At 45.7% G+C, this 27111-nt stretch overlaps 1 protein-coding gene across 12 annotated transcripts in view; it reads right to left on the bottom strand.

Moving 5' to 3' along the window:
• Positions 1 to 27111, bottom strand: part of LOC142584714 (solute carrier family 41 member 1-like) — a 448191-nt gene that overhangs the window by 92907 nt on the left and 328173 nt on the right. For 6 of the 12 annotated variants that reach the window (XM_075694925.1, XM_075694930.1, XM_075694928.1 and 3 more), the window contains exon 2: positions 21692 to 21922. The exons of 5 other annotated variants lie outside the window; for them this stretch is intronic. In XM_075694925.1, the coding sequence (XP_075551040.1) occupies positions 21692 to 21780 (89 nt within the window). In that variant the 5' untranslated portion in view covers positions 21781 to 21922. Of the gene's footprint in view, positions 1 to 21691; positions 21923 to 22011; positions 22242 to 27111 lie in introns of those variants that run through there. One more of the 12 variants, XM_075694927.1, reaches the window with a different exon arrangement.

Genomic DNA, 27111 nt, shown 5'->3' with positions numbered 1-27111 from the left:
CGCAAAAGAGGCCCATGTAGAAGTTCCGTGCAGCGTGCTATGAAGCTACGAGCGGCGCACCTGTGTTGAAAATGAGACGCGGAAGGCCGAGTTGGTGACGGCGGCAATAACAATTCGATTAGTTCCGGGAACCCTGCCGCTCCTTGGATAGCTTCGGGGTTAGAAAGGTCCTGGCATGCTGCGACATGCTTCCGAGCGCACTTTTTTCTGGCCGTGAACCGTGCATGTAGTCTCTGGGCTTGTGCTGCGATTGCGGGTGTGTGTCCGGCAAGCCTTCATTGCCGCGGAATGTGGATTGCGTCTATGCCGGATAGTGCTGCGTGTGCAATTGCTGGAGCAATTACAAATCGTGGCCGAAAAATCATGCGTCCATGTTTCCGCACGATCAGTGGCAGAATATTGGGTGCTAATGCTAAGGCAAAGAAGAGAAAAGCTGCAATTCTGCGGAATAAGGCAGCTGTTTCTTTGTAAATAGTTGCACGAATGTTTTGTATCTCCATTGCTAAACTTCTTCGAGGTATTGTGTATACGTGGACTGCGGTACTGTATTTAATGATGCCTCGGGAGCAAAATTATTCGTTTAGAGCTAATCTGTTTAACGCATCACTCAACCAATGCTCCTTACCCGCATATTGGCTCACGGCAAGAGTAGTTCGCATATTTAAATCGGGAAACAGGCTAGAAGCTCGTAAATACCGACCAATTTCTCTAATAAGCACATGCTGTAAATTGCTGGAGCATGTAATAGCTCACCATATATCTCAGTACCTTGAATCAAAAAAATTCTTCGTTGAGTATCAGCATGGTTTCCGGAGGACTGTCTCAACAACTACACAATTAATTTCGGTTATACATGATTTTGCTTCAGCTCTAGATAATTGTAGGCAGATAGATGCGGTTTTTCTTGACATGTCAAAAGCTTTTGATCGTGTGCCACACACTTTACTCATTGACAGATTAAGGGATGCCGGGCTTCTTGAGAGATTGATATTATGGTTGCTGGCTTATCTGAGTAATCGCTCACAGTTTGTGGAGTGTGCGGGTGTCAGGTCTGCTGATCTGCCGGTATTGTCTGGGGTTCTACAAGGTTCAGTGCTTGGTCCTCTGTTGTTATTAATTTATATAAACGGGATTGCTTCTAACATCGATAATTCTGTTACAATAAAATTGTTCGCTGATGACTGCGTGATGTATAGTGTTGTCAAGAGCTCCTCTTGCCAAACACTACTGAACAATAGCCTCTGTACACTCGCGGACTGGTGCGAACGAAACGGTATGCAAATAAATTTTGATAAAACAGTTGCCATGACAATAACCACAAGGAAAAAGCCACTGTCTCATACGTACCACATTGCTAATAAAGCTATTCAATCGTTAACGTCTGTCAAATATCTAGGACTAACTATCACAAGCAACTTAAAATGGGACAAACATTTGACGAACGTTTGTACAACAGCGTTCAATAAACTTTGCTTTTTGCGCAGGAAACTAAAAGACTCGCCGTCAAGTGTTAAACTCGAGGCATACCGCACTTTGGTTCGACCAGTCCTTGAGTACGCTTCCGCAGTATGGGACCCATACTACGTTAAAGATATCGCACAAGTAGAACGAATTCAGAGCCTCGCTGCCCGATTTATTGTATCCGACTATCGGTCTTCTTCATCTGTTACTGACATGTTGCAGCGACGGAATCTGGAACCCCTCCGTGTGCGCCGAAAGATTGCGAGACTAAAAATGGTTTATTTGATATATCGGAACAAAATCGGTCTCCCGCGCGAAACTTATCTTTCCCGCTCACAACACAGGTATTCTAGAATTAATCACTCGAATGTTATCCGCCCGTACTTTGCGAGGACGAAAATGTTTCAGAAGTCTTTTCTTCCGCTCACAATTGAAGAGTGGAATTGTCTGCCAGCGTCTGTTGTTGATTGTGCAAATGTAGATTCCTTTGTGAAATCTTTGTCATTGCACTTGATGTAACCCTCTCCTGCTAAGGCAGCATTGCTGCCTGCAGTATTTTGAAATAAATAAATAAATCTTGACTTGACACGTGTCCCGAACGTGAAGAAGCGCACACCACTGAAGTTGCCATGAGATATGTGTTATAATGCACCGCTAACATTTTGTTTAAGAACTTTTGTTGTCCCATGAACGGCGAGCTCTTTGACGCCGACGATAAATCAAGGCAAAGAAGCTACTCTGAAGAAGGGGGCAGCACTGTGCCTTTTCAATATAAACCATGCTCCCTGTCATCATTTACCCGAAATTCGTTCTCAATCCTAAGGGTCAACCATTTAATTTTTTACGGGCGGGCTTTTTAATAATGCGGCGCGTAAATAGTTTTGCATAACCAATATAATCTTGGAACACCCTCTGTTTTCTGCGGGCCATCTGCTCAGCTATGCCTAAAGAAACCATAACTGCGCTCTGGTTAACGTTGCCCATAAGGGCGCGATCCTTTCATTCAACCCGTATCCCTGGGCACGCCGCCGGCCTTCTCCTGTCTAGGTGGTGTTGCCGCGTGCTGCATGTGCGAGTGGAGAAAAGGAGGGAAGAAGCACGCCGCCTTCCGCCGCACGCGACATATGGGAGTGGCGTGTCTTAGGATTCCGTGATGTGTGAATCTGTGATTGACAACAGATTTATTTGCAAAAGGATAGAAAGTTGGGTGAGTTGGTACGGTAACATGATCTTGGGTTGTAGCGCGAAGTGAACACGGACACAAAAAAGGAGCAGACAGGACGCGCGCTAACTCTAAACTACATATTTATGAAAACGAAGCACACACACACACACACACACACACACACACACACACACACACACACACACACACACACACACACACACACACATATATATATATATATATATATATATATATATATATATATATATATATATATATATATATATATATATATATATATATATATATATATATAGCTGATTGCAAAAACCGCAGCATAAGGACGTGACAAGGCAAAAAACATAGTTAAACATAGCAGGAAGTATGGAAGTCAGAGAAGGACACACGAAAAAAAAAGAAAAAAAGATTACTTCAGATTAGTACACGTATTGTGAAGGTACTGAAATTCGCATTCTAACCTATTTCATTCTAACGTTTCCTTCTTTGACTTCCATACCTCCTGATATGTTTAACTATGTTTTTTACCTTGTCACGTTCTTATGCTGCGGTTTTTGCAATCAGCTATATATATATATATATATATATATATATATATATGCTTCGTTTTAATAAAAATGTAGTTGAGAGTTAGCGCTCGTCCTGTCTGCTCCTTTCTGTGTCCGTGTTCATTTCGCGCTACAATCCGAAATCACGTATTTATTTGCCTTGTTTGGCGTGTTATAGACAGTGACATATCCTTACATATGAACATTTATTGGAGACGTCTATTTAAATATGTTGTTGCGAGCTTTTGTGCATACGTGCAGTGGATTTTGTTTCCCGTTACACTTTTTTGCCCTTTATCAAGCTGTATCTTGGCATTTGCATATTCCATTGTATCTTCACATTTCTAATGTACGAGGGCGAGTCATATTAAAGTGACCCAACGCACACCGCGAAATTCATTATCTGCAAGACGTGCACGTAGCACACAGAGGCATATCTCATTTTGAAAAGTGACAAGCTGGTGTGAAGGCAAATGTTATTTAATGCTCTCATACACTGGGCAGAACATGGTTGGGTGACATAATGGACGCTGCAGATGACACCACGTCCACGTCCACATGACACCACGTCCACACGACACCACGCTGCAGCGTGGTGTCGTCTGGTTTTCGACAGCTGAAGGTGTTTCCCGAAAAGAAATTCGTCGCCGTATGGCTGCCGTATACGTTGAACATTGCATTTCATTGGTCACTGTCAAGCATTGGAGAAAACGGTTCAAAGAAAGACGTAAAAGTTGCAAAGACGATCCAAGACCGGGCCAAAGCCACCGTGCAATCACCCGCAACGAAATTACAAAGGCTGATGAGCTTATTAGACAAGAACGGAGGATAAGCATTGAGGAACTGGCAGAGCGTGTTCAACATCACTCAAGGTTCGGTTCCCACCATAATTCATGAACATCTCGGTTATCGGCTCTTGTGTGCGCAATAGATGCCAAAGATTTTGAACCACCACCAGAACACTGAGAGGTTCGGCACTGCCTTAACTCATGTGATCCGCTATCACAACGAAGGTGACTTCTTGTCTTCAATTGTAACCAGGGACGATTCATGGTGCCACTATTACGAGCCTGAAACACGACTGCAATGCTTAATTATAGTGCAAACATTCGAATTCATCACCCCCAAAGAAAGCAAAGGCCGCCATTTAGACCGGAAAGGTGTTGTTTACTCTTTTTTTCGATCGCCTGGGTCCATTCCTGATCAAAATTGCGAAACTTGGATATACTATCAATCGTTTCTGATATTGTGAAACGCGGTATCGGCTGCGTGTCGCAATCAAGAACGAACGGCGTGGAAAATTGACGAATTGGTTCATTTTTATCAACGACAATGCCCGTTCCCACGTCGTTGATATGGTTAACACAAAAGTGGCAAAGTTCAAGTGGGAAACGCTGCAACATCCGCCATATAGCACATACCTGTCGCCTTGCGACTTCCACAATTTGGGGCGATTTAAAAAAAAGAGCTCAAGGAAACCAGATTCTTGTCGGGCGATGACGTGAAGAGTCAGTTGCAGACTTTTTGAAGCAGCAACCCAAGGAGCTTTATGAGATGGGAATCACGTGACTCGTTAGTCAGCGGGACAGGTGTGTCAATACTCATGGAGACCACCTTTAAATAAAGTGGCGCATTTGTCATATGTTCGCATTGGCTCACTTTAATTTGGCTCGCCCTCGTATATTTTGCAGAACTCCTGCTTTTTATATGTGCTCTCTGTTGCCACTATAATTTCGGTGCAATTGCTGACAATACACGACCGGTGACAGCTCCTCCTGCGTAATACATTGAAACGAAGGACAGCGTCATAGAGATTTTTCCCTGGCAGTTCCATACGTACAAAAATGTAAACAAGCTTCTTGCATGACACACTTTCATTAAAATATTTGTCGTCAACTTCTTCATTTCATGGCCTTTACATTTTTCGTAATAGCGGCCTGTACTGCTTTGCTGGTTTCGAACTGGTACAGTTTAAAGTTTGTAAAGTATTTCCTTTACTTATTAAATAAACAAAACACATGGAAGCGTTGACATGAGTTACTTCGGGCACAATTTTACCATACAAAGTGCATAGATGTTTTGGAAAGGCATGGATGAGAGTGCATTCCGAACCGGCTGTGGCTCTCACTACACGAACACTCATGTGGGCGCTAAATTGCTGGCACGCCTTGGTAAGGAATGGCGGGAACCATTTGTATAAGCCAGTGGCAGAGGCCTTTGTACGCTTTTGTTGGCAACCCACGACATTTCTTTCAGCAATGTCCCCCCCAGTTGGCGCCGGATTTTCAAATAAATAATTACAAGCATTTTCATCTTTGCCACGTGTGAGTGTTCCAAACTATTGGTTGCAGCTTGACGGCTTTTCGAGCTCGAGGGAACGAGTATAACAAGCACTCTACTTAATCTACATGTTCACTGTACTCCAAGCCGTCTCATAGCAAAACGCGAACCCTCTCGGACTCCGCAAATTTGGTCGCCATAGCTGCTGCTGTCCTGCTGAATAGGTCGAAAACGGGACATCACTCGTATAACGAATGGGATTATATGTGGCGCCATCTCTATAAGTGTGCCGCTGGCCAGCTGAGCTCTCTATAAATACACGCACTGAGACAACAAACAGAACCTAAACCTGCTCAATGGAACAGCAAATCGCCGTTTGGCCCGGAACGCGAAGCTCTGAGAGCGTGTGGCAATGCACGCGCATTGAAATGCACCTTCAGAGCAGCCGCGCAGTGTTATCACGTGATGACAGCGCGCTCGCTCGCGGAGGCTTGCGTTAAGAAGGCACCCTTTCCCGCCGCCCTTGGAGCCTTTTCGCGGCGTTGCGGCCGGGGCACCCCGTTCCATCCTTTGCCCTTTGACCGAACTATGGAGGCTCGCTCTCAACGGCCCCGAATAAGCGCGGTTCCCCCCGACGTCTTTCGGCTGATGAGCTCGTGACTGGACCAACCACCGCACGCCGTCCGCCTGCAGCGCCCGGCCTTTGTGAGCGCCTAGCCGCCCCATGGGACCGAGTGCAGATCCACGCTGGCTGAGCTGAACCCTTGTCGGCCTCTCCTGTGCTTCTCAAATGTTGCGGCTTTCGCCACAGCCGTGCGGAACGCTCTGCCGCCGTGCATGTGGTTATTTGTCTGTTGTTGCCATTGTTGGTGTACAAAAGTAAGGTGAATAAACGCGTGAAGTTAAGGACTCAGCTTGAGAGAAACAGAGACAGTTAATTGGATGCTATGGTAGTTAAGAAGAAAATGTGCCATGGAGTTATGCAAAAACAACAATAAAGAAATCGGGAAGGAAAATATGAGGGAGAACGCACAGGGCAGTCAGTGGCTCACTATTAAAGGCCCGAGCTGGCTGCCCGAGGTCAAAGAAATAGCGGCGAAATTATGCTCGCCGAGCGAGGCATGTGTGTGTGCTGCAAAAAATAAAATAAATAAAACAAAAAATAACGAAAGAAGCGCGGTAATGACTGGGCACATTCTAATAGAAGGCCAAGGTATTCACCGAGCGAGACCCCTGGGGAATGTCTGACTTCTTCGACGCAGCAACGGACTCCTAAAGCCAAACCACTAGCACGCGTCGGCAAGCTTGGGCACGCGTCGACTAGCGAACGCTTCGCTTCGTGTTGGTCGGTACAAGAGGACACGCAACCAATGGACACAAGCTCTGACGCGGCTGCGGCGCACTGTTGCTGGACTATTTTGTCTTCACGCCTCAAAGCCTGGCCTGAAACACCCTGCTGTAAATTAAACTCGAAACAATAACTTAGTGTTCTGTATACTCTTTTACATATAAAAACACGTTTGAGTCTTGAATGTATGCCTGCCGCAACAGTTTCTTTTTATCCTTGAAGTAACAATCACGTGGTAACAATAGTGCAAAAAATGTCGACGTCAGCGCTCGCGCGTCCGTCTGTCTCCAAGATCGCTTTGGAAACACCTGCACGACGATGCCATATCATATCAAAAGCTGTTGTACCATTTTATGGTAGTTCAATGCACAGCCAACTATAGTAGAATGACGTGTGCAAAGTATAATTGAAAAAATCTGTGTTAGAAATATCGTCACGTAGTAGTGACAGTGAAAAGTTATGCCGACTCAATCGCAGTAGCAGTGCTATTGGAGGAATTAGAGGGCAGTAAATGGGACATAATAGGGCTCAGTGAAGTTAGGAGGCCAAAAGAAGCATATACAGTGCTAAAAAGCGGGCACGTCCTGTGCTACCGGGGCTTAGCGGAGAGACGAGAACTAGGAGTCGGATTCCTGATTAATAAGAACATAGCTGGTAACATACAGGGATTCTATAGAATTAACGAGAGGGTGGCAGGTCTTGTTGTGAAACTTAATAAGAGGTACAAAATGAAGGTTGTACAGGTCTACGCCCCTACATCCAGTCATGATGACCAGGAAGTCGAAAGCTTCTATGAAGACGTGGAATCGGCGATGGGTAAAGTCAAAACAAAATACACTATGCTGATGGGCGACTTCAATGCCAAAAGTAGGCAAGAAGCAGGCTGGAGACAAGGCAGTGGGGGAATATGGCATAGGCACAAGGAATAGCAGGGGAGAGTTATTAGTAGAGTTTGCAAAACAGAATAATATGCGCATAATGAATACCTCCTTCCGCAAGCGAGATAGCCGAAAGTGGACGTGGAAAAGCCGAACGGCGAAACTAGAAATAAAATAGACTTCATACTCTGCGCTAACCCTGGGATCATGCAAGATGTGGACGTGCTCAGCAAGGTGCGCTGCAGTGACCATAGAATGGTAAGAACTCGAATTAGCCTAGACCTGAGGAGGGAACGGAAGAAACTGGTACATAAGAAGCCGATCAATGAGTTAGCGGTAAGAGGTAAAATAGAGGAATTCCAGATCAAGCTACAGAACAGGTATTCGGCTTTGACTCAGGAAGAGGACCTTAGTGTTGAAACAATGAACGACAATATTGTGGGCATCATTAAGGAGTGTGCAATAGAAGTCAGTGGTAACCCCGTTAGACATGATACCAGTAAGCTATCCCAGGAGAGGAAAGATCTGATCAAGAAACGCCAATGTATGAAAGCCTCTGACCCTACAGCTAGAATACAAGTGGCAGAACTCTCGAAGTTAATCAACAAGCGTAAGACAGCTGACATAAGGAAGCATAATATGGATAGAATTGAACATGCTCTCAGGAACGGAGGAAGCCTAAAAGCAGTGAAGAAGAAACTAGGAATTGGCAAGAATCCGATGTATGCGTTAAGAGACAAAGCAGGCAATATCATTACTAATATGGATGAGATTGTTCAAGTGGCTGAGGAGTTCTATAGAGATTTATACAGTACCAGTGGCACCCACGACGATAAAGGAAGAGAGAATAGTCTAGAGGAATTTGAAATCCCACAGGTAACACCGGAAGAAGTAAAGAAAGCCTTGGGAGCTATGCAAAGGGGGAAGGCAGCTGGGGAGGATCAGGTAACAGCAGATTTGTTGAAGGATGGTGGGCAGATTGTTCTAGAGAAACTGGCCACCCTGTATACGCAATGCCTCATGACTTCGAGCGTACCGGAATCGTGGAAAAACGCTAACACAATCCTAATCCGTAAGAAAGGGGATGCCAAAGACTTGAAAAATTATAGACCGATCAGCTTACTGTCCGTTGCCTACAAAGTATTTACTAAGGTAATTGCAAATAGAATCAGGAACACCTTAGACTTCCGTCAACCAAAGGACCAGGCAGGATTCCGTAAAGGCTACTCAACAATAGACCATATTCACACTATCAATCAGGTGATAGAAAAATGTGTGGAATATAACCTACCTTTATATATAACTTTCATTGATTACGCGAAAGCGTTTGATTCAGTCGAAACCTCAGCTGCCATGGAGGCATTGCGGAATCAGGGTGTAGACGAGCCGTATGTAAAAATACTGAAAGATATCGATAGCGGCTCCACAGCCACCGTAGTCCTCAATAAAGAAAGCAACAGAATCCCAATAAAGAAAGACGTCAGAAAGATACGATATCTGCAATGCTATTCACAGCGTGTTTTCAGGAGGTATTCAGAGACCTGGATTGGGAAGAATTGGGGATAAGAGTTAATGGAGAATACCTTAGTAACTTGCGATTCGCTGATGATATTGCCTTGCTTAGTAACTCAGGGGACCAACTGCAATGCATGCTCACTGACCTGGAGAGGCAAAGCCGAAGGGTCGGTCTAAAAATTAATCTGCAGAAAACTAAAGCAATGTTTAACAGTCTCGGAAGAGAACAGCAGTTTACGATAGGTAGTGAGGCACTGGAAGTGGTAAGGGAATACATATACTTAGGACAGGTAGTGACTGCGGATCCGGATCATGAGACTGAAATAATCAGAAGAATAAGAATGGGCTGCGGTGCGTTTGGAAAGCATTCTCAGATCATGAACAGCAGATTGCCATTATCCATCAAGAGAAAAGTTTACAACAGCTGTGTCTTACCAGTACTCACGCACGGGGCAGAAAGCTGGAGGCTTACGAAAAGGGTTCTACTTAAATTGAGGACGGTGCAACGAGCTATGGAAAGAAGAATGATAGGTGTAACGTTAAAGGATAAGGAAAGAGCAGATTGGGTGAGGGAACAAACGCGAGTTAATGATATCTTAGTTGAAATCAAGAAAAAGAAATGGACATGGGCAGGACACGTAATGAGGAGGGAAGATAACCGATGGTCATGAAGAGTTACGGAATGGATTCCAAGGGAAGGAAAGCGTAGCAGAGGGCGGCAGAAAGTTTGGTGGGCGGATGAGATTAAGAAGTTTGCAGGGACGACATGGCCACAATTAGTACATGACCGGGGTTGTTGGAGAAGTATGGGAGAGACCTTTGCCCTGCAGTGGGCGTAACTACGCTGATGATGATGATGATGATGATGATGATGATGATGAAGACGCACAGTACTTGAAGAACAATCGATGAGCGCTGAATGGGTGGAGAGGAAGTCTAGGCCTAGGATGACGTCATGGGGGCATTGATCAAGCACAGTGAAAAGAACGAAAGTATGGCGGCCGGATATGCTCGCACGTGCAGTACACATTGCGACCACAGTCACCGTGGTACCGTCGGCGATTCGTAGGAACCTAGTAACGGTAGGCGTAACAGTTTTCCTAAAATGGCGGCGTAGGCGGCTGGTCGTAATCGATATGTGCGCTCCGGTACCTATGAGGGCTGTGACGGGTGTGCCACCAACTTGAACGTGAAGAAGGTTATGTCTTGTAAGCAGCGTCAAAGGAGAATTTTGCGGTGAATCTGACATTGCGGCACCACCTCGAGGTGCCGCATTGCCTAGTTTTCCTGCTGGCACGGTCCTGCGTAGGTCGGCAATGGAGAGCGGTGAAGCTGGGGCGGACGTGGCTGGCGACGTTGAGGCGAGGGCGAGCGAGCCTAGCGGCGAGTCGAGGTAGTGGCGAAGACGCGTACCCCGCACCTCGACCAAAATGTCACGGGTATAAAACTATTTATACGGTGTATTTACATAGCGTATATAAACAGCTGCCGACGAGCGGCTTTTGCCCCTGCGTCCTCTTTACCATCGACGACCTTGTTCTCTTTTCCCACCGTAACAATATATATATATATATATATATATATATATATATATATATATATATATATATATATATATATATATATATATATATATAGATATATAAACAGGTTATTTTTACAATCTGTGCACTTCGTCACCACACACAAAACTACGTTTGTTGTTTTCAGCCTGCTATTATGTTTTGACTGAGACAGACATCTAACTTGTTCTGTGAGGCGCGCAATCATTGCTGTGGCATATTATTTTATTGCAGAACACTGAATGCCACTATTAAAACTCAGAAGAAATTATTAGCACAATGCATATGATCAGCTACATCGCATTTTATTGCACTTTCTTAATTCAGGCCTTTAATTGTACAAAAGCTACTCCATTGAAATAATTTACCAGTACATACTTAAAAATCACTATTTTATACTACAATAACAATCAGTCGAATGTTTACTACAGTTTCCAGGAACAGCTAGAGCTGTTCTGTGCTAGAGATGATAGAAAATGTACAAAAACATGACTGTGGCAGACAAAAAGAAAATGCGGGATAGAGAAACAACAAATAGGGAAAAAGAAAAACGAGGTAGAGTAAAAGGGAGTTAATCATACGTTATTATATAAAGATACGCAAAACACAGGAAATGAAGTCTGAAGTATGTCAACACAGGCACAGTTCTTCGTACGTGTTTTGGAGTCGAGTCACATATAGCACAATCTTGCAACGAGGCCAGGAAAAGAATGTCGTCGTCATCATCATCATCATCATCATCCTGCTTACGCCCACTGCAGGGCAAAGGCGTCCCCCACACTTCTCCAACTACCACGGTCATGTACTAATTGTGGCCATGTTGTCCCTGCAAACTTCTTAATCTCATCCGCCCACCTAACTTTCTTCCGCCCTCTGCTACGCTTCCGTTCCCTTGGAATCCATTCCGTAATCCTTAATGCCCATCGGTTATCTTCTCTCCTCATTACATGTCCTGCCCATGCCCCCATTTCTTTTTCTTGATTCCAACTAAGATGTCATTAACTCGCGTTTGTTCCCTCAACCAATCTGCCCTTTTCTTATCCCTTAACGTTACACCTATCATCTTCTTTCCATAGCTCGTTGCGCCGTCCTCAATTTAAGTAGAACCCTTTTCGTAAGCCTCCAGGTTTCTGCCCCGTAGGTGAGTACTGGTAAGACACAGCTGTTGTAAACTTTTCTCTTGAGGGATAATGGCAATCTGCTGTTCATGATCTGAGAATGCTTTCCAAACGCACCGCAGCCCATTCTTATTCTTCTGATTATTTCAGTCTCATGATCCGGATCCGCAGTCACTACCTGTCCTAAGTATATTTATTCCCTTACCACTTCCAGTGCCTCACTACCTATCGTAAACTGCTGTTCTCTTCCGAGACTGTTAAACATTACTTTAGTTTTCTGCAGATTAATTTTTAGACCCACCCTTCGGCTTTGCCTCTACAGGTCAGTGAGCATGCATTGCAGTTGGTCCCCTGAGTTACTAAGCAAGGCAATATCATCAGCGAATCGCAAGTTACTAAGGTATTCTCCATTAACTCTTATCCCCAATTCTTCCCAATCCAGGTCTCTGAATACCTCCTGAAAACACGCTGTGAATAGCATTGGAGATATCGTATCTCCCTGCCTGACGTCTTTCTTTATTGGGATTCTGTTGCTTTCTTTATGGAGGACTACGGTGGCTGTGGAGCCGCTATAGATATCTTTCAGTATTTTTACATACGGCTCGTCTACACCGTGATTCCGCAATGCCTCCATGACTGCTGAGGTTTCGACTGAATCAAACGCTTTCTCGTAATCAATGAAAGTTATATATAAAGGTAGGTTATATTCCACACAGTTTTCTATCACCTGATTGATAGTGTGAATATGGTCTATTGTTGAGTAGCCTTTACGGAATCCTGCCTGGTCCTTTGGTTGACGGAAGTCTAAGGTGTTCCTGATTCTATTTGCAATTACCTTAGTAAATACTTTGTAGGCAACGGACAGTAAGCTGATCGGTCTATAATTTTTCAAGTCTTTGGCATCCCCTTTCTTACGGATTAGGATTGTGTTAGCGTTTTTCCACGATTCCGGTACGCTCGAAGTCATGAGGCATTGCGTATACAGGGTGGCCAGTTTCTCTAGAACAATCTGCCCACCATCCTTCAACAAATCTGCTGTTACCTGATCCTCCCCAGCTGCCTTCCCCCTTTGCATAGCTTCCAAGGCTTTCTTTACTTTTCTTTACAAAGAATGTGGAAGTGTGCGTAGTATACTGTTGCGGCACGAACAAATGCATATAATCAAGAAGCTTTAGGGAATGTATAATGCGATGGACCACCTTATAGAGGAACAAAATGTCTGTATAATTAAATCTTGAATATAGAGGTGCGAGTTGAGGTATACTTGAGAAGGCTCCACTGCGGTCGCCAGAATGGCAAAAGTGGTGCTTGAAGATAGATAGCAATTTATTCTGGACGCGTTCAATGCGGTCAGAATTAGATTTGCACGTTGCGGCAGAGGCATACTCTAGTAGTGGAATGCACACAGCAGAATACAATTTCAGAAACACAACAGGTGAGTGAAAATCATGAAATATACGGTATGCAATTCGAAGAGCGTGAGGCGTATGTTGTATGTTTATCTGTATGAAGAGAAGCTTAGTATTTTGTCGACGTACACACCAATATCTTTCATTTCTTCGACCCTGTGCAGTGGAGTATCCCGTAGGGTGTATGACAATTGCACATGGTGTGTTTTCCGCATATAACTGAATACCATAGTATTGGAAGCATGTAAGAGTACTGTATTGTTTCAGCACAAGTTTGAGAGTGAAAAAAATGTCTTTTTGGAGGTCGATATAGTGGTGAACGTTGTTGACTGTCTCCAACAGTTTTAATTGATCGGCGCAAAAAGCTATGCTGCTCATTTTTTAAATGGTGTCAGCACTTAAAAAAAGCAAGGAATGCAACATTCCTTGTTTCTTTCCTTCCTTCTTTGTTAAACATAAAGACGCATCACTGACACAATTTTTTCTCATTTCCAATGCGAAAAGCTACTAAGATTTTGCGTTCGTTAGTCTTGCCCTTCCATAAAATGGTCACACGACCGAACAATGGCGCACTTTTTTTGCTCTTATTGCAGCCGCGGTAAGGAACCGCCAAATTGCTTCCCTGGTCCCCGCTTACCTACCCTCAATTGATGGTTCGTGCTTACCTATCGAGTAGGTAAAATATGATTAATAAGAGATTGACGTTCGTGCACATGTCTTGGGAGGAGTTGAAGATGCGCATGCCTCGGAGGTGATGCCCCCGTGGCAATGTAAATGTCAATAAAGTACAGCTGAAAGTCCAGCGTTCGTCCGTGTCTAACGCCTCTTCCTTGTGTGCGCGTCCTTTGTGTTTCACTGTTAGCCTCTTTTTTCAAGTTCATCATGCACCAACTGGGGCCCAAGAGCTTGTGCTAATGAAAATTGAGATCGGCTGTCTGTGATCAGTTTCAATATTCCTGCCGCATGTAAAACAACTAAGACGAAGCAGCTGCGACTACAAAATGCATGTGAGCGTCCGGCGTTTTTAACGTGTGCTGACCGCAGGTAGCGGACATATTGTAATTGCTGTTCAAAACGTTCATATAGCATTGTCACAAGCATGCTATTACCACAAATAACAGAAGTAAAGGAAAAGAAAGAACACGGACAGACAGAAGGAAGCGCCACAAACCGGAGAATAACGCGGGCCACTGCTCGTATGCCTCGGCGTGGTGCATCCGTGTCGGCCGCCCGGTGCATTTACGTCATTACGCACCAGGCGGACATACTTTGCTACCTTCGGTGCATATCGACGTGACAGGTACAATGGAAACCATATATTACAGACGTTACTGGCGAAACGAGCATAACTTGCCTTCGGTTGTACGCGACGTGTACTCACGCGCTACCGTGCGCGCATGAGTGAGCGGTCCTGCACGTTGCTTAGAGTTGGACGCACCGCATTGCGTCCTTCTCGTCTTAGGCTTATGAGGGAGCTCCAGGGGGGCCAACTCCGGTCTCCCCATTCAGACGCACGTAAAACGAACCCGAGGCAACCGCTGCATCTATATGAACGAAATTCGATGCATTTGTGAGAAGAAGATAAAGTTCTATAGTGAGTGTATAGGGAGCAGAATTTTGATGTAGGGTCCCACGCTTTTGATGAAAATTGCCGGAAAGAAAGTCTACAAAAAAAGTTTAACCACGCAGCTTACGAATTCGCAACTCTATACGAAAAACGAATATCTCTGTTCTGTTAACTACTTCTTTTAGGGCATCTAAAGCGGACAAATCTCCTGCAAAACCTGTATAACTTACGTGCAAAAGTTACAATGCTTACGAAGGTTTTGCAAAAGTCGTAATCATGAACTTGAGAGGAGTCTATAACGCCTAAGTGGCCGTTGCACCAATCTTAATAGGTGCAACTTGCAGAATTGTGATATCGTTAAGTCATTTATTACTCAGTCACGAAATTCATATAGTAGAACCTGGTTCCTTTTTTTTTTCTACTTTTCAATCTTCAAAATAAAAAATTTACAAAAACATTCGATGGCTTAAAAAGAAACGTCTTCTACGTACAGTCACTAGACTTTAACAATTTTGTTAATAAGACAAATCTAATCGAAGTCGGCGCAGTGAATGCTGAGAAAAACGATCTCTCGTTTCCTACATTCCGATAAAACGCGCCAATGAGGCAAAGCTTCATCGTCTACGCTAAAGTCCCCTACGATTCAACCTGAGTACCACTACCGACTAGCTCGGCGTACAGTTATCCCACTGGTGACGCCGAAGAGCAATGGTAGCTAGTTTGCTTTGCTAAACTACTTTTTCGAGACGCACTCAACACTTATTTGGCGGATAATGGTTGGCTAATACAGGTGAAGAACAGCTTCCCTTTAAGAATTACGAGCATGAACAGCAACACCAGTACGACGTAGAGGGCGTGTAAGCGTTTTGGCACGTATGATAGTTTTATTGTTCGACAAAAGTTAGTACACACTACCGGTGAAGTCCTCTATAACGTAATTTGTTCCATTATTGCTTGTTTATCGATGCACTCTGACTATAGTCGCTAGCGGACCCGTTCCAAACCTTACGACGTAAGGAGGCGCCAGCGCCGGAACTTCAAGCTCGCCTTGCAGTTCTGCGTATTTTCCGGCATACTAAGAGTGTGCTCTAGGTATGACGAATATTTGTGTGCCATTGTAAAGTGTAATGCAGTTAACAATGCCTTTTTTTTAGAGACACTTCTTTAAATGATTTTCCTCTTGCGGGAGATAGCCTGTGCGGCAGAAGACATCGGTGCGCATGTCGGAGCGAGGGAAGACGCGAAGACTTCCTCGTGCCATCTAGGCTTGCGCGTGATGCAAAGGGCGTGGCAGCAGCGCGACCCAGTTTCACATGGCCCAAAAATGCAGTCAAAATTGCCGGGGTGTGGGCATTCGAAGAAGATTATCAAGAGCTTCGTTTCATGTCATTCATAAAATGCTTCTTGTGAATAAAAGTATCTCTGAAATTCCATGGAAACATATCCGATGTTTAGATTTTTTAGGCATTATTACGTTAAATGCGATGGGAACAGTGGACAGAGAAGGCGTCAGACGAGGGTCACCTTCTTGTACATTTTTTAAATATTTCTTTTTTTCACGTCGCCTGCGTCGCGTTAAAAAAAGAAAAAAAATCCATGTCGTCATTCTATGCAGAAGTGATGATTACGAAGGTGTCGGTGACAAGGCGCGTCGCGTGACCCCGCAAGGATAGTGCACCGCAAATAAGGAGCAGGGGAAAGGAAGCAATGCAGAACTTTCAGGGACGATAATTCGTGCCTGCCTAACTGCTTCCAGATTTCTGCCCAGAGGCCAACGACCTTATAGGAGGTACGCCTACTATTAATGATAGCATCTTATGTGACTACACTCCTTATGCGTCGGGGTCGCGTGCTGACACCGTTAAGAGAAGGCGGAAAGAAATGGACCTAATTTTCGCAGAGTGCGTTGAATGAAGCACTGCGTAAAGATGTCCCAATGCCGGCACAGCATATTACTCCCTGAACCACAAAAGATCGTACGCGGGAGTACTAGCCAGATCAGGATAGAATGCTACTATACGGGCATTTCCGATCGAGATTTTGCTGAACCCGTATCCACACTATCACGATCGACCTTCTTGATCCCGATCTTGCATGTCGATCGTCTGCACCCTAAACATGCTAGTGAGCTCCATATGTGCGCCTATCTCAAAGGCGTACGCCCAAAGTGAGAGCTAAAATTTCATTTTAGTATTCAGGGTGTCCCAGCTAACGTTAGCCTCTCTTTCTTTCTTTCTTTCTTTCTTTCTTTCTTTCTTTCTTTCTTTCTTTCTTTCTTTCTTTCTTTCTTTCTTTCTTTCTTTCTTTCTTTCTTTTGCATTCAGGGCAGCTCGAAGCAGCGATTTAACGTACTCGAACAAACGCATCGCAGCAGATGTCACGACAGGCTCGGCAGAAGGGGCAATGTTTTACTCACAAGCTTAGTGCAGACGTCTCGCACTTTGCGCACGCACCGTGAAATCACGCTGTTTGTAAAATGGACAGGTAGGTACGCACACACGCTTTCAATGCTGTTGCGCCGTTAGTGATGCAAGTGCGTCCTCTAAGTGCAGTTGAGGGAGGCCTGTGTTGCAGACACATTTCGACCGCTCGAGGAGCGGACATGCGAGTTCCGGTGTTGGTTCCGTCCCAGAAAGGTGAGTGAATAAGCCGACAGCACTTCGAACTTGGAAGCACTTGGAAGCCGACAGCACTCGCCCCGTTTGCCAATTACTTCCGGAGTACCGCAGGGTAGCGTGCTAGGACCAGTCTTATTTTTGAGTTTTATTGATCATATTGATCATATTGACCGCTATTACTCTACCAGTGCAAATACGTTTGTTCGCCGACGACTACATTTTGTTTCACGGGACTGCTTGCCAAGAAGATAAGGAAATTTTGAATACTAACCTTGATAGCATTTATTCATGGTGTAATGAATGGGACATGAAGCTGAATGAAGAAAAAACACAGCATGCATGCCGATAACCAAAAAAAAAAAAAGAAAGACGTAAGACGTAGGTGGGCATTTCTCTACAGTCTTCCTACTCATCTTCTCGTCCAAGTAAATGAATATAAATATTTGAGTGTGACAATAACTAATAACCTAAGTTGGAATTCTCGTGCCTCAAATGTACGTGCTGCATCATATCGCAGACGCTGTATTATGCGGCATAAACTAAAACAAACGCCCCCAGAAACAAAACTTCATGCATACAAATCAGTCATTAGGCCGAAAATGGAATACGCGCGCATTATCTGGGATCCACATATTAAACACAATATTAAAGCACTGGAAATGTTTCAACTGAAATCAAACAACTTTATATTTTCCATTCAACGTATATAACAGACTCACCAACAACTATCATGCACGATCATGGTATACAGACATTACAACTACGGCGGAAAATTTGAAGGATTAAAGTTCTTTTTCAACTCAAAAATTAACTCTAGATGCATCCTGCTCCATGTGCCCGACCATTAACTACAAGACAAGCCAGGCATCACCCCTCAGAATCCTTAACTCCCTATCAAACAAAAGAATGCCTTCGAATTTTCCTTTTTCCCCCGTACTATTCAAGAATGGAACGGAACGCACTACCATTATCATTCTAAAACAGCACTGACTCAATTGGTTTGATTAATTTTTGATCTGTTAATTTCGCAACAGAGATGACAGCGCTTTGTTTTCTTCTGAATTAATGTTTGATTATGTTTGTAATTTTACCACTCCTGCTTGGACCCGCATGGGTGTGCAGTATTTTGTAAATAAAATTAAAAAAAAAACTCAGTGCCCTTCCACTCTGAAGAAGGATGACCAGCGAAGCTCTGTATGCGGATACCTTAATCGCGAACGGCACCTCCGCCGCGGGTCAGCCCGGCATTGCACTATCTCCGGGATTGGCCCACGTATGGGGAGTGCTTTTGCTTGCCACGCCAACGACACGAAAATTTCCCTGGACAGCAGAGGCGTACAGCTTCGCTGTAAGAGAACTAAAGTATCGTATAAGTAATCGTAAGCTTCCATTTTGGAGATGGCTGAGTCTGCCCGCAAGGCTGACGCTTTCATTTATGGCTGTTTGTTAGTACACGACCTCTCAACCTTTAGGTGTACATGGAAATAATGACGTAATATAAATTGCATTTGAAATTAAGAGTTCAACGAAAACTCGTCTGGTCGGGTTTGCTCATAGTCAATCAAGGGTAAAGCGGACGCCGACCAAAAACGTTCAAATAAAAGAAAAACCAAGACGTTTAGGCTCCCATACGGGGGCCTTGTTCACAAGACTTTTATTTTAATGTTGTTGGTTGGTGTCCCTTTTACCCTTGACTTAAAGTGCATTTGTTTTTCTTTTTTTGGTTTCCGTTGGGACATTCACACAGCAAGAGAATATGGTCTGGAAGTGACTGAATCCACGGGCATGAGAGTACACATAGTCAGTGGTGTAGCAACAGGGGGGGCCGGGGGGCCGTGGGCCCCGGGTGCACGGGTGCATGGGGCCAGTAGGGGGAGGGTTGTCATACATGTCTGAAGACACCCAAAAATTGTCGATAGCCTCGCCTTCCTCGACTACACCCGGGGGTGGGGGGAGGTGACAGAAGAGCTAAGGGCCCCGGGTGCCAGATGACCTAGCTACGCCACTGCACATAGTAGCCACTTTTCTAAACAAGACCAAGCTCAGGTCCTGTTCTATGAAATCGCAGCGCCACACAACAGGGTAATTTCATTTATTAAAGCAATTAACAGGGCTAGTCGGTGGACGCTTATGGTCGAGGTTCAGCATAAAGCAACAAATCGTGGACGTAATTGCGCTACATACGCCCGCGCCCTGTTCCTTTATGTTCGTCCATTGGTTCTATCAGTGAGGAGGGTACAATGAGGAGGGTAATACCAGTCGCAGTGAACCAGCCCAAAATCTCGAGTGGAGATGATAGGCCAGTTCCGAGTGAAGTTCATGGGTTGAGCAGAATGAAGAACTTGTGAATATTGCATAAATTCAACGAGTGTGCGTTCTTTTTAGGAAGTGCTGTGAAAACATTTCCTTACGTATTTCTCCTTCAGCAACTTCATATATGTTCCTTGAACACCAGCGTATGCCCGAAAGACGGATTTTGATACGGTATCAGTCTCGTATCTGCCACGTCGTAATATTTTCAAATCTGCGTGCGCACTTGCTAGGCCATGGGAAACAAATTGGATGCAACGATGTGGACGAAATCCCTGTTGTTACAACTTATATGCGTAAAAAAAATGTAGAAAAGCCACATATCCCGGCATATCAGTTGAACTTGAGTGAACTTGATATTGCTTTTTTGTATAGTGCCGTGCATTGTGCAATGCAGTAGACTCAATGCACTCCCTGCTTCCATATAATTTTGCGGCTTTGGTTTTACTGCAAACAGCAGTTTTGAAAGAAGGCTCATATTTCGTTTGTCACTCACGGCAACTATAGCAAAGGCACAGACTTAAATAAAGCAGTAAACCGCTTCATTTGCGCCGACACAATATAATAATAATAATAATAATAATAATAATAATAATAATAATAATAATAATAATAATAATAATAATAATAATAATAATAATATGCTTTATTTGCATCATGTCAACAACGACGATACGACGACAACACTTGGTTGACTGACATCCAAAAGACAGCGATCACGTAGGATTGCGAAGGTAATGCAGGATTCAACCTATGAGGAGTGAGTGATCGCAGTTACTGCTTTAAGGCACTGGAGCTGGATGCGTATGTTTTGCGAAATGGGCCCATCTAGAAAATTTGTAGCCATAAAATTTTGCGACACGAGACGACAGTTTCAGCCGATTCGTGCATTTGGCGTTTCCATAAACTTCGCACACGCTGTAATCTGGAAAATTAGCAAACGTAAAGTGACGATGATGTAGGCACCCCGAATGCGGAAAATGGCTACGTACACCGCTGCTGTCGCTTAATAATGAGAGTTTAGGGGGCGCAAGTCGCTCGTATTCCCAAATGTAACGCTCTATGCGCGCCCGTATAACAGCGATTTCGTGGTGGTCAACGTGTTGCCACTGTGGCCCGATCTGAAGTGCCACATGAGGCGATTTTTGCAATGCCACAAGACGACGCTTCGTGTCGGGGCGCCTCCTGCTGCGTTGCGTGTCCATGACCTGGATGGCCAAGCTCACTGCAAAGCTCTCGACAGGCGTTGGCCGCGCGGTCGCTGCACGACGTGAGAGGGAGCTGCGAGTGCCCGTGCTTGTTTAAAGAACACTGCTGGAACGGTGCCCAGCGTTCGGTTCGCGCTTTGTGCGGTCAAGCCTTCCGTGCCTGTGCGGTGTCCTTCTGTCATTCCTTAACGGTTATGTCTTGCGCAATATTTCGTACGCCGAACATATAGAGACGAGAGCGCTCAGAAAGGTTGACTCCTCACCTCGATCGTGGCAACGCGCTATAGAACTGCGCGGCCACCAGCTGTCTACTGACTCGTGCATCGTCGTCTACAAGAAGCCTGTCGATGCGAATGAAAAACCGCTTCTCACGCACGTTAAGGTCAACTCCTCTGGACTTGGAGGCTTCTCACTGCTTTTTCTTTATAAATGCACCTTCCCGAGCACGGCAAACTATGGATTTATCCCGCTTGGATACGACTCTTGACATGACACATGGGCAATGGTTTCAGGCGCATAACGCTACGGGAGTATTTGACGCTGTCAAAGGGTTAACAGTATCTAGCGCGGGGCTTTTCAGCGAGCGTAGAAACGGCGCCCAATGTGGACAACTTTGCGGCTGACGATGCACTGTTATACGGGACGACAAACACACACGCGCAGTGCGCCATGCGTGCGCTCACCGTGCGATCTCGTCCGCCTTGATCACTCGTGGCCGCGTCCAGAAGCCCGGCGGCACGGCGGCGATGCTGCCGCGGTCGGCAGCCGGCATGACCGCCGCTCAGCGCCGCTCCCCCTGCAGGCCGTGCTCTTCGTCTTCGTCGCCGCTCAGCGGGATGGCAGCGCCAGCCGAGCCGCTGGCATGGGACACCCGGCCGCACCAGTCCACGGGGCCAGCGTCACCGGGCTCACGGCTGGGAAGACGCGCGCGACGGGCCTTGAGCTCTACTACAGGCGCGCAAACGTCTGGACACTTTCGGCCAATCACACAAACGGTACGCACGATTCCTCACAGAAAAACGTGTCGCTCGGGGCTGCGTGTGTCACACCTGGACGACGTCCTTTCGCCGGCCATCTCCGAAGCGCCGAAGGCAGGCATCTAGCTCGACGATCGATGGTTGCCAGAACCACGACCTTCAGCTGACGCCGTGCTGCACGCGTCCCTGTCTACTCCAAGCGGTATGCGCGTCTATTCGCGTCGCGACTGTTGCGAGGCCTCTTTTGCTTTCGCCTCTGAGGCGGTCCAACAAAGGCAGCCTTCCCGGAGTATTGCGGAGGGCGTCCAGGCGCGGCCGAGGAGGAGGAGGGCAGAACCGTGGCGGCTTCGCTTTCGGCGTTTTCCTTCAACGCGACGGGTGCGTTTTCAGGCCGACCGATCGCGCTCTCGGTCTCCTGCGTCCAGCAGAGCGGATCGCGTTCGGTTTCCACACACTGTGTGTAATGCAGCCTTTGTGTCCGCACCCTTTCCCCGCCTCAGCCTCGCGGGCGTCTCTTCCGGGGGCCGCCCTTGCCCGCGTTCACCCAGATTCCCCTCCCGCTGGACCAGTGCTTTCGTGACCTCGGGTGCGCACGACGTCGCATTGCACTGGCTTCGATGTCGCGGTGTTTTTTCCCTTGCGAGGAGATGCTCTCTCGCTGCTACTTAGCTACGCAGCGTTAAAGGCGAAGCACTGAACATTGTGGAATGCGTGGGCTTTTGCTTCCGTGTCACGTCGGCTCCGCTGCGTTATTAGCTACCAAGTTCGCAGAACTGTCCGGCGCTGCCTTTTTTCTCTCTGGTGTTGAAATTTATTTGGGGATATAGAGCACTTGGGAGTCTCGTGACCTTTATGGAAGCCAATGTATGGAGAAGTCGGTGCGACAGTGAACTTCAAATGATGCCGCCATGCGCGATTTGAAAGGTCAACTGCTTAAAACCTGCACTGGAGGGAACGCAAGCCTTTTTAATTAGGCGGGCAGCTGATTAACAAACATATAGCCTTTTTTCGTTTAGGTAGGAAATCTTCGAAAACGAGACAATAAACGGGCACCTGAGCTAAAGCCGCAGTGTTCGTGAACTGCATTGGTAGATTCCTGGCCAACGGTGGTGTGCAGACGAACAGGAGGTGGGCTGAGAGATGGGTACGTATGCTGCGAATATTTGAAAAGCAGGAAATCATTCGTAGATGTGCAGACTCCCACAAGGGGCCAACTAATGTGGCCACCTTAGCCGAGGTTACCACGACCCTTGGGGCTAACCGTACTGGAAGGAAGCGGACCAGCTTTAATCAAGAGTCGCAACATCAGTGCCTCACCCGCGTTTCCCCTGCCATCTCGCACCATCGACCCAACACCCAGTAGTCCCAGACGGCGCGGGACGAAATCCAATACGTGTTCCTACGATAAGTACTGTGACGGTTAGCTGTATCAGAACTTTGAATGCCGTCATCAGCTTGCATGCAAAGGCTTCGAATTTCGCCGCCGTCCAGTGGCTATGACGTTCTACCCCTGAGCTCGAGGTGATGGTTTTCATCCCGACTGCTTTGCGATGGAAGCAAAACGCAAGAGTGCTCGTGAGCTTAAATGTAGGGACGCGTTAAAGAAAAACCGTATGCGCTCAAAATTATTCCCGGGTGCCCCACCAGACGACGTGCCTATAATCGTATCGCGGTTTCGGTTCTTAAAATCTCGGAATCTTATTTGAATGTAAATCACGTATAATATGTTTTGTGTGTGTGTGGATCTAGCTTCACCATTGCCATTTTCACGAACCTCCACCGGTCTGCCGAGTATACACACAGCCTATGTTCATTCGGTTCTGTCAAATGCTCCACCATGTCACGATTAGTGCACGCGATTCATTCACGGTGTCGTACACGTTGTCGACATAGGGAACACCGAGCTGGTCCACCAAGACGTCGATTATGTTATTCAGTAACAAATTCCACTGCATTTCGGTAGCTGGCTGGGCGAGTCGGTACATCTGCATTATTACTTACAGCGCGGGCAAGGGTGTATGTATCGTGCGCGGGTGTACGCATGCGTGAGTTTCTTTCTATTCATACGGCTCTTTCAAAGCTATAAACATTTAGTCGTGAGTCAGCGCTCATGTTCCGCCTCTCTTTGTGCGTGTTCGAAGTGCGGGCTGTAAGCAATAATCCACTCTGTTTACCACCAGGCTGAATAAGGAGTTTTCGGAGCAATGCTGGCGGGCGAACGCGTACGCGATTCATCTTTCTTTCGGCCAGCGTGGACGGCCGCTTCCCAATCGCAGAACTGTCTCGGCGCACTTATCGCCAATGAGCGACGTATACGTCTTTGTGCGCCACGGCAATACTGCCAGCTGTTGCCTTCGAGAGACACGCACAGACGCCGCCTTTTCGAAGAGTCCGCGCGGCTCACAAAACTCCGCAGAAATTGCCAGTCAGGGTTTGTCGAGCGATGAGTCGGCGGTTATTACGTCCGATTCCAGAATGTACAACGCCGCCGGCGCATTATTCCCAGTGGCCGTGGTGAACAGAGTTTCGATTCGCTTCGTCACACGGCGAGGCTGAGGACGAGAAAATGGCACGGCGACAGCATAGCGGAAAGGACGGACGCAGCAAAACCAGAAACAGACCCATCTAACCGCTACGACCTTCCGCGAAGCCCTCCCCCCTTTCCATATTTTGTTTTGCTATAATCACAGATCGCCAGCTACCTATACGCGATCTGTTTCTTGTTGTTCAAAGTCAACCAATCTCTGGTGGTGTATTACAGAATCGAAGCAATTACCCAGCGCTTCTCGATCGAGATGGCTTCTATCGAGTCCGTGGGTTTTTCGCGTTGTGCCGCTATAATGCAAGAATGCCTCAAACGCATGCGGATGGCGTACAGCCAAACAGCGCAACGAGCATTGCCGTTGCTTTTCACGACTGTCTGGCAACTTAAACGGCGCAAACATAACGTCCGGCGATGCTGCAAGCACATGACACATAATGGGCCTCACGTGGTTTATCCTGCGATTGAGCGTTGGACGCGAGTGACTGCTTTTTTTTTTTTTAAAGCACAAGCCAATGCTTCCCGAACTAACTCGTAGCGCGATACAGTAAACACACCATACTAACATACACTACCACCGGTTTTGCGCGAAGCCATTTCCACGTATCGTGCAAAGCAAAACACTAAGGGCTTAAGTTCTAAACTATGGAAGCATATCGAGCTGTTTATGCTGCCAATGAAACCTTGCGATCAAGAACGAGTTGCGCATAGAAACAAGGGAGTGCGTGATTACAAGTGATTACGCAAGGGTGATTACAGAAGTTTCGTTTAAATGCGCACAGAAAACAAACACTCATCTTTCTTTTACTCTGGACGCAGTGGTGCCGAGGCTCAGAGTTTCGATGAGCTAATTGTACAACAGCGCTTCACTTGACATATTTTTTAAAGGTTTCTTCGTGGATCGCGTGTTAAAATTACACTGTCAACTTTCTTTGGCATTGAAGGTAATGGGACCATGGGACCGAGCTTGGGCATATGCATCATATCGCCAAGTAAGCCAGATTAGTTTTAAATCACGACTGCTATCTGTTTCACGGATACAGCGTCCCTGCATTGAAAAGCACGCATTTTAGCAATAACTGAAGAGAGAGAGAACACCATCTATTTTTTTATACATAAGGTGGAAAATAAACTAACGATATGCGAAAAACAAATTCTTTGGTATTTTTCGGTAAGACGTAGCCGTGTGGCCACGCCTTGCTGCGATTGCTCCATGGCGGGTGGTGGCAACTTTGGGGGGAACCACAGTCCTTTAGCGGAGCGGTGGCACGATTACGGGTCTATCTTGAACGTTCTTCGCCGACACACTTTCAAGGTGACAGTGTAAGAAACATAGCATACTTGTTACGTTCCTGTTGCTCTAGTAAGCAACAAGTTTTAATGGCCATTAGCCCCATCTGGTAACCACTATGAAGGATGCTTTCTCCATTATTTGCTTGCAGCACCGACAGTGTAGGCAGTCCAATACCTGTATTTTGTATGTTCACTGCAGGCCAAGACACTTACCCGAGGTGGTCATTTTTAAGTTTTATGGAAATCCTAATACTCTCCAGTTGCTAATAACATAATTCTAGTCCTTGAGCTGGATTGTTCAGAGAGGCGGACATTACCTACCTGAAAAAGAAGTCGACTCACATCTTCAAGTAATTAACAAAATTCACCAATCAACTTTTTTTTTTACTTTAAGACACTTATTGCAAGTTACGAATGGAAGCCTGCGATTTTGTGAGGCGTATTCCCTTGCAATGAATTCCCAGAATGGCACCAGCTTGGAGACATACGCCACAAAAGTCGCCATAATAAAGCACTTCTGGTCGACCCACTGTTTTTAACAGAGCGCTCTCTTACGCATTAAAGGACGAAGTAACTGGAACGCCCATGTACTTCGGCCGGAACTTTGGGAAATAATATCTCGAAGCTGGTCCCATCCTGGAAATTCATTTCAAGTGGATGCGTTCTTCAAACTCATCGGCTAAAATTCATATATTGCAATATGTGCCGCAAATTCATTAGCTATGATATTAATTAGTCAATCTATGTTAATTAGTTCAATATTCGTTTCAGTTTCTCATGCTAGTAATATCTGCCTCTTCCTATAATCCAGATCAAGGAGTAGAATTAGGCTATATGCCACACGCGATTTTTAGAAATTCCGTAACACTTACAAAATTATCACCTTATCGGTAAGTGGCCATTTTCTATGTAAGTTTCTCGTTTCTTTATTCACTGAACTCTGTAATTGCCAAAAGGACAGCCGTAATGCATAGGTAGGCTAGCTAAAAGGACGGCCAAAAATTGAGAGCGAAGAAAGGGAGGGGGCGCTTACGTGGAATTTCTCAAGCGAGTGTCGGTGACGTCATGGTTTTCGACGATGTCTATTTAGGACTAGTTAAATACTGAACAGTGAAGAGACACTACACGTTGTATTAATGCAAGCAATTACCTATCATGGCAGCCGATTGGCAACTTTGTCTGTGCAAAAACGGCCCACATGCGCGAAACTATAGTAAAACTTGTGACGTCACGTGCGGTACGCAAATGGTAGAAAAAGGTTGCGCTTGTCTTTACGTTACTTCATGCGAAT

The sequence above is a fragment of the Dermacentor variabilis genome, chromosome 6, assembly GCF_050947875.1.
Source record: "Dermacentor variabilis isolate Ectoservices chromosome 6, ASM5094787v1, whole genome shotgun sequence".
Classification (NCBI taxonomy): domain Eukaryota; kingdom Metazoa; phylum Arthropoda; class Arachnida; order Ixodida; family Ixodidae; genus Dermacentor; species Dermacentor variabilis.
The sequence above is the reverse complement of the archived record's forward strand: the minus strand, read 5'-3'. Positions and strand labels throughout refer to the sequence as shown.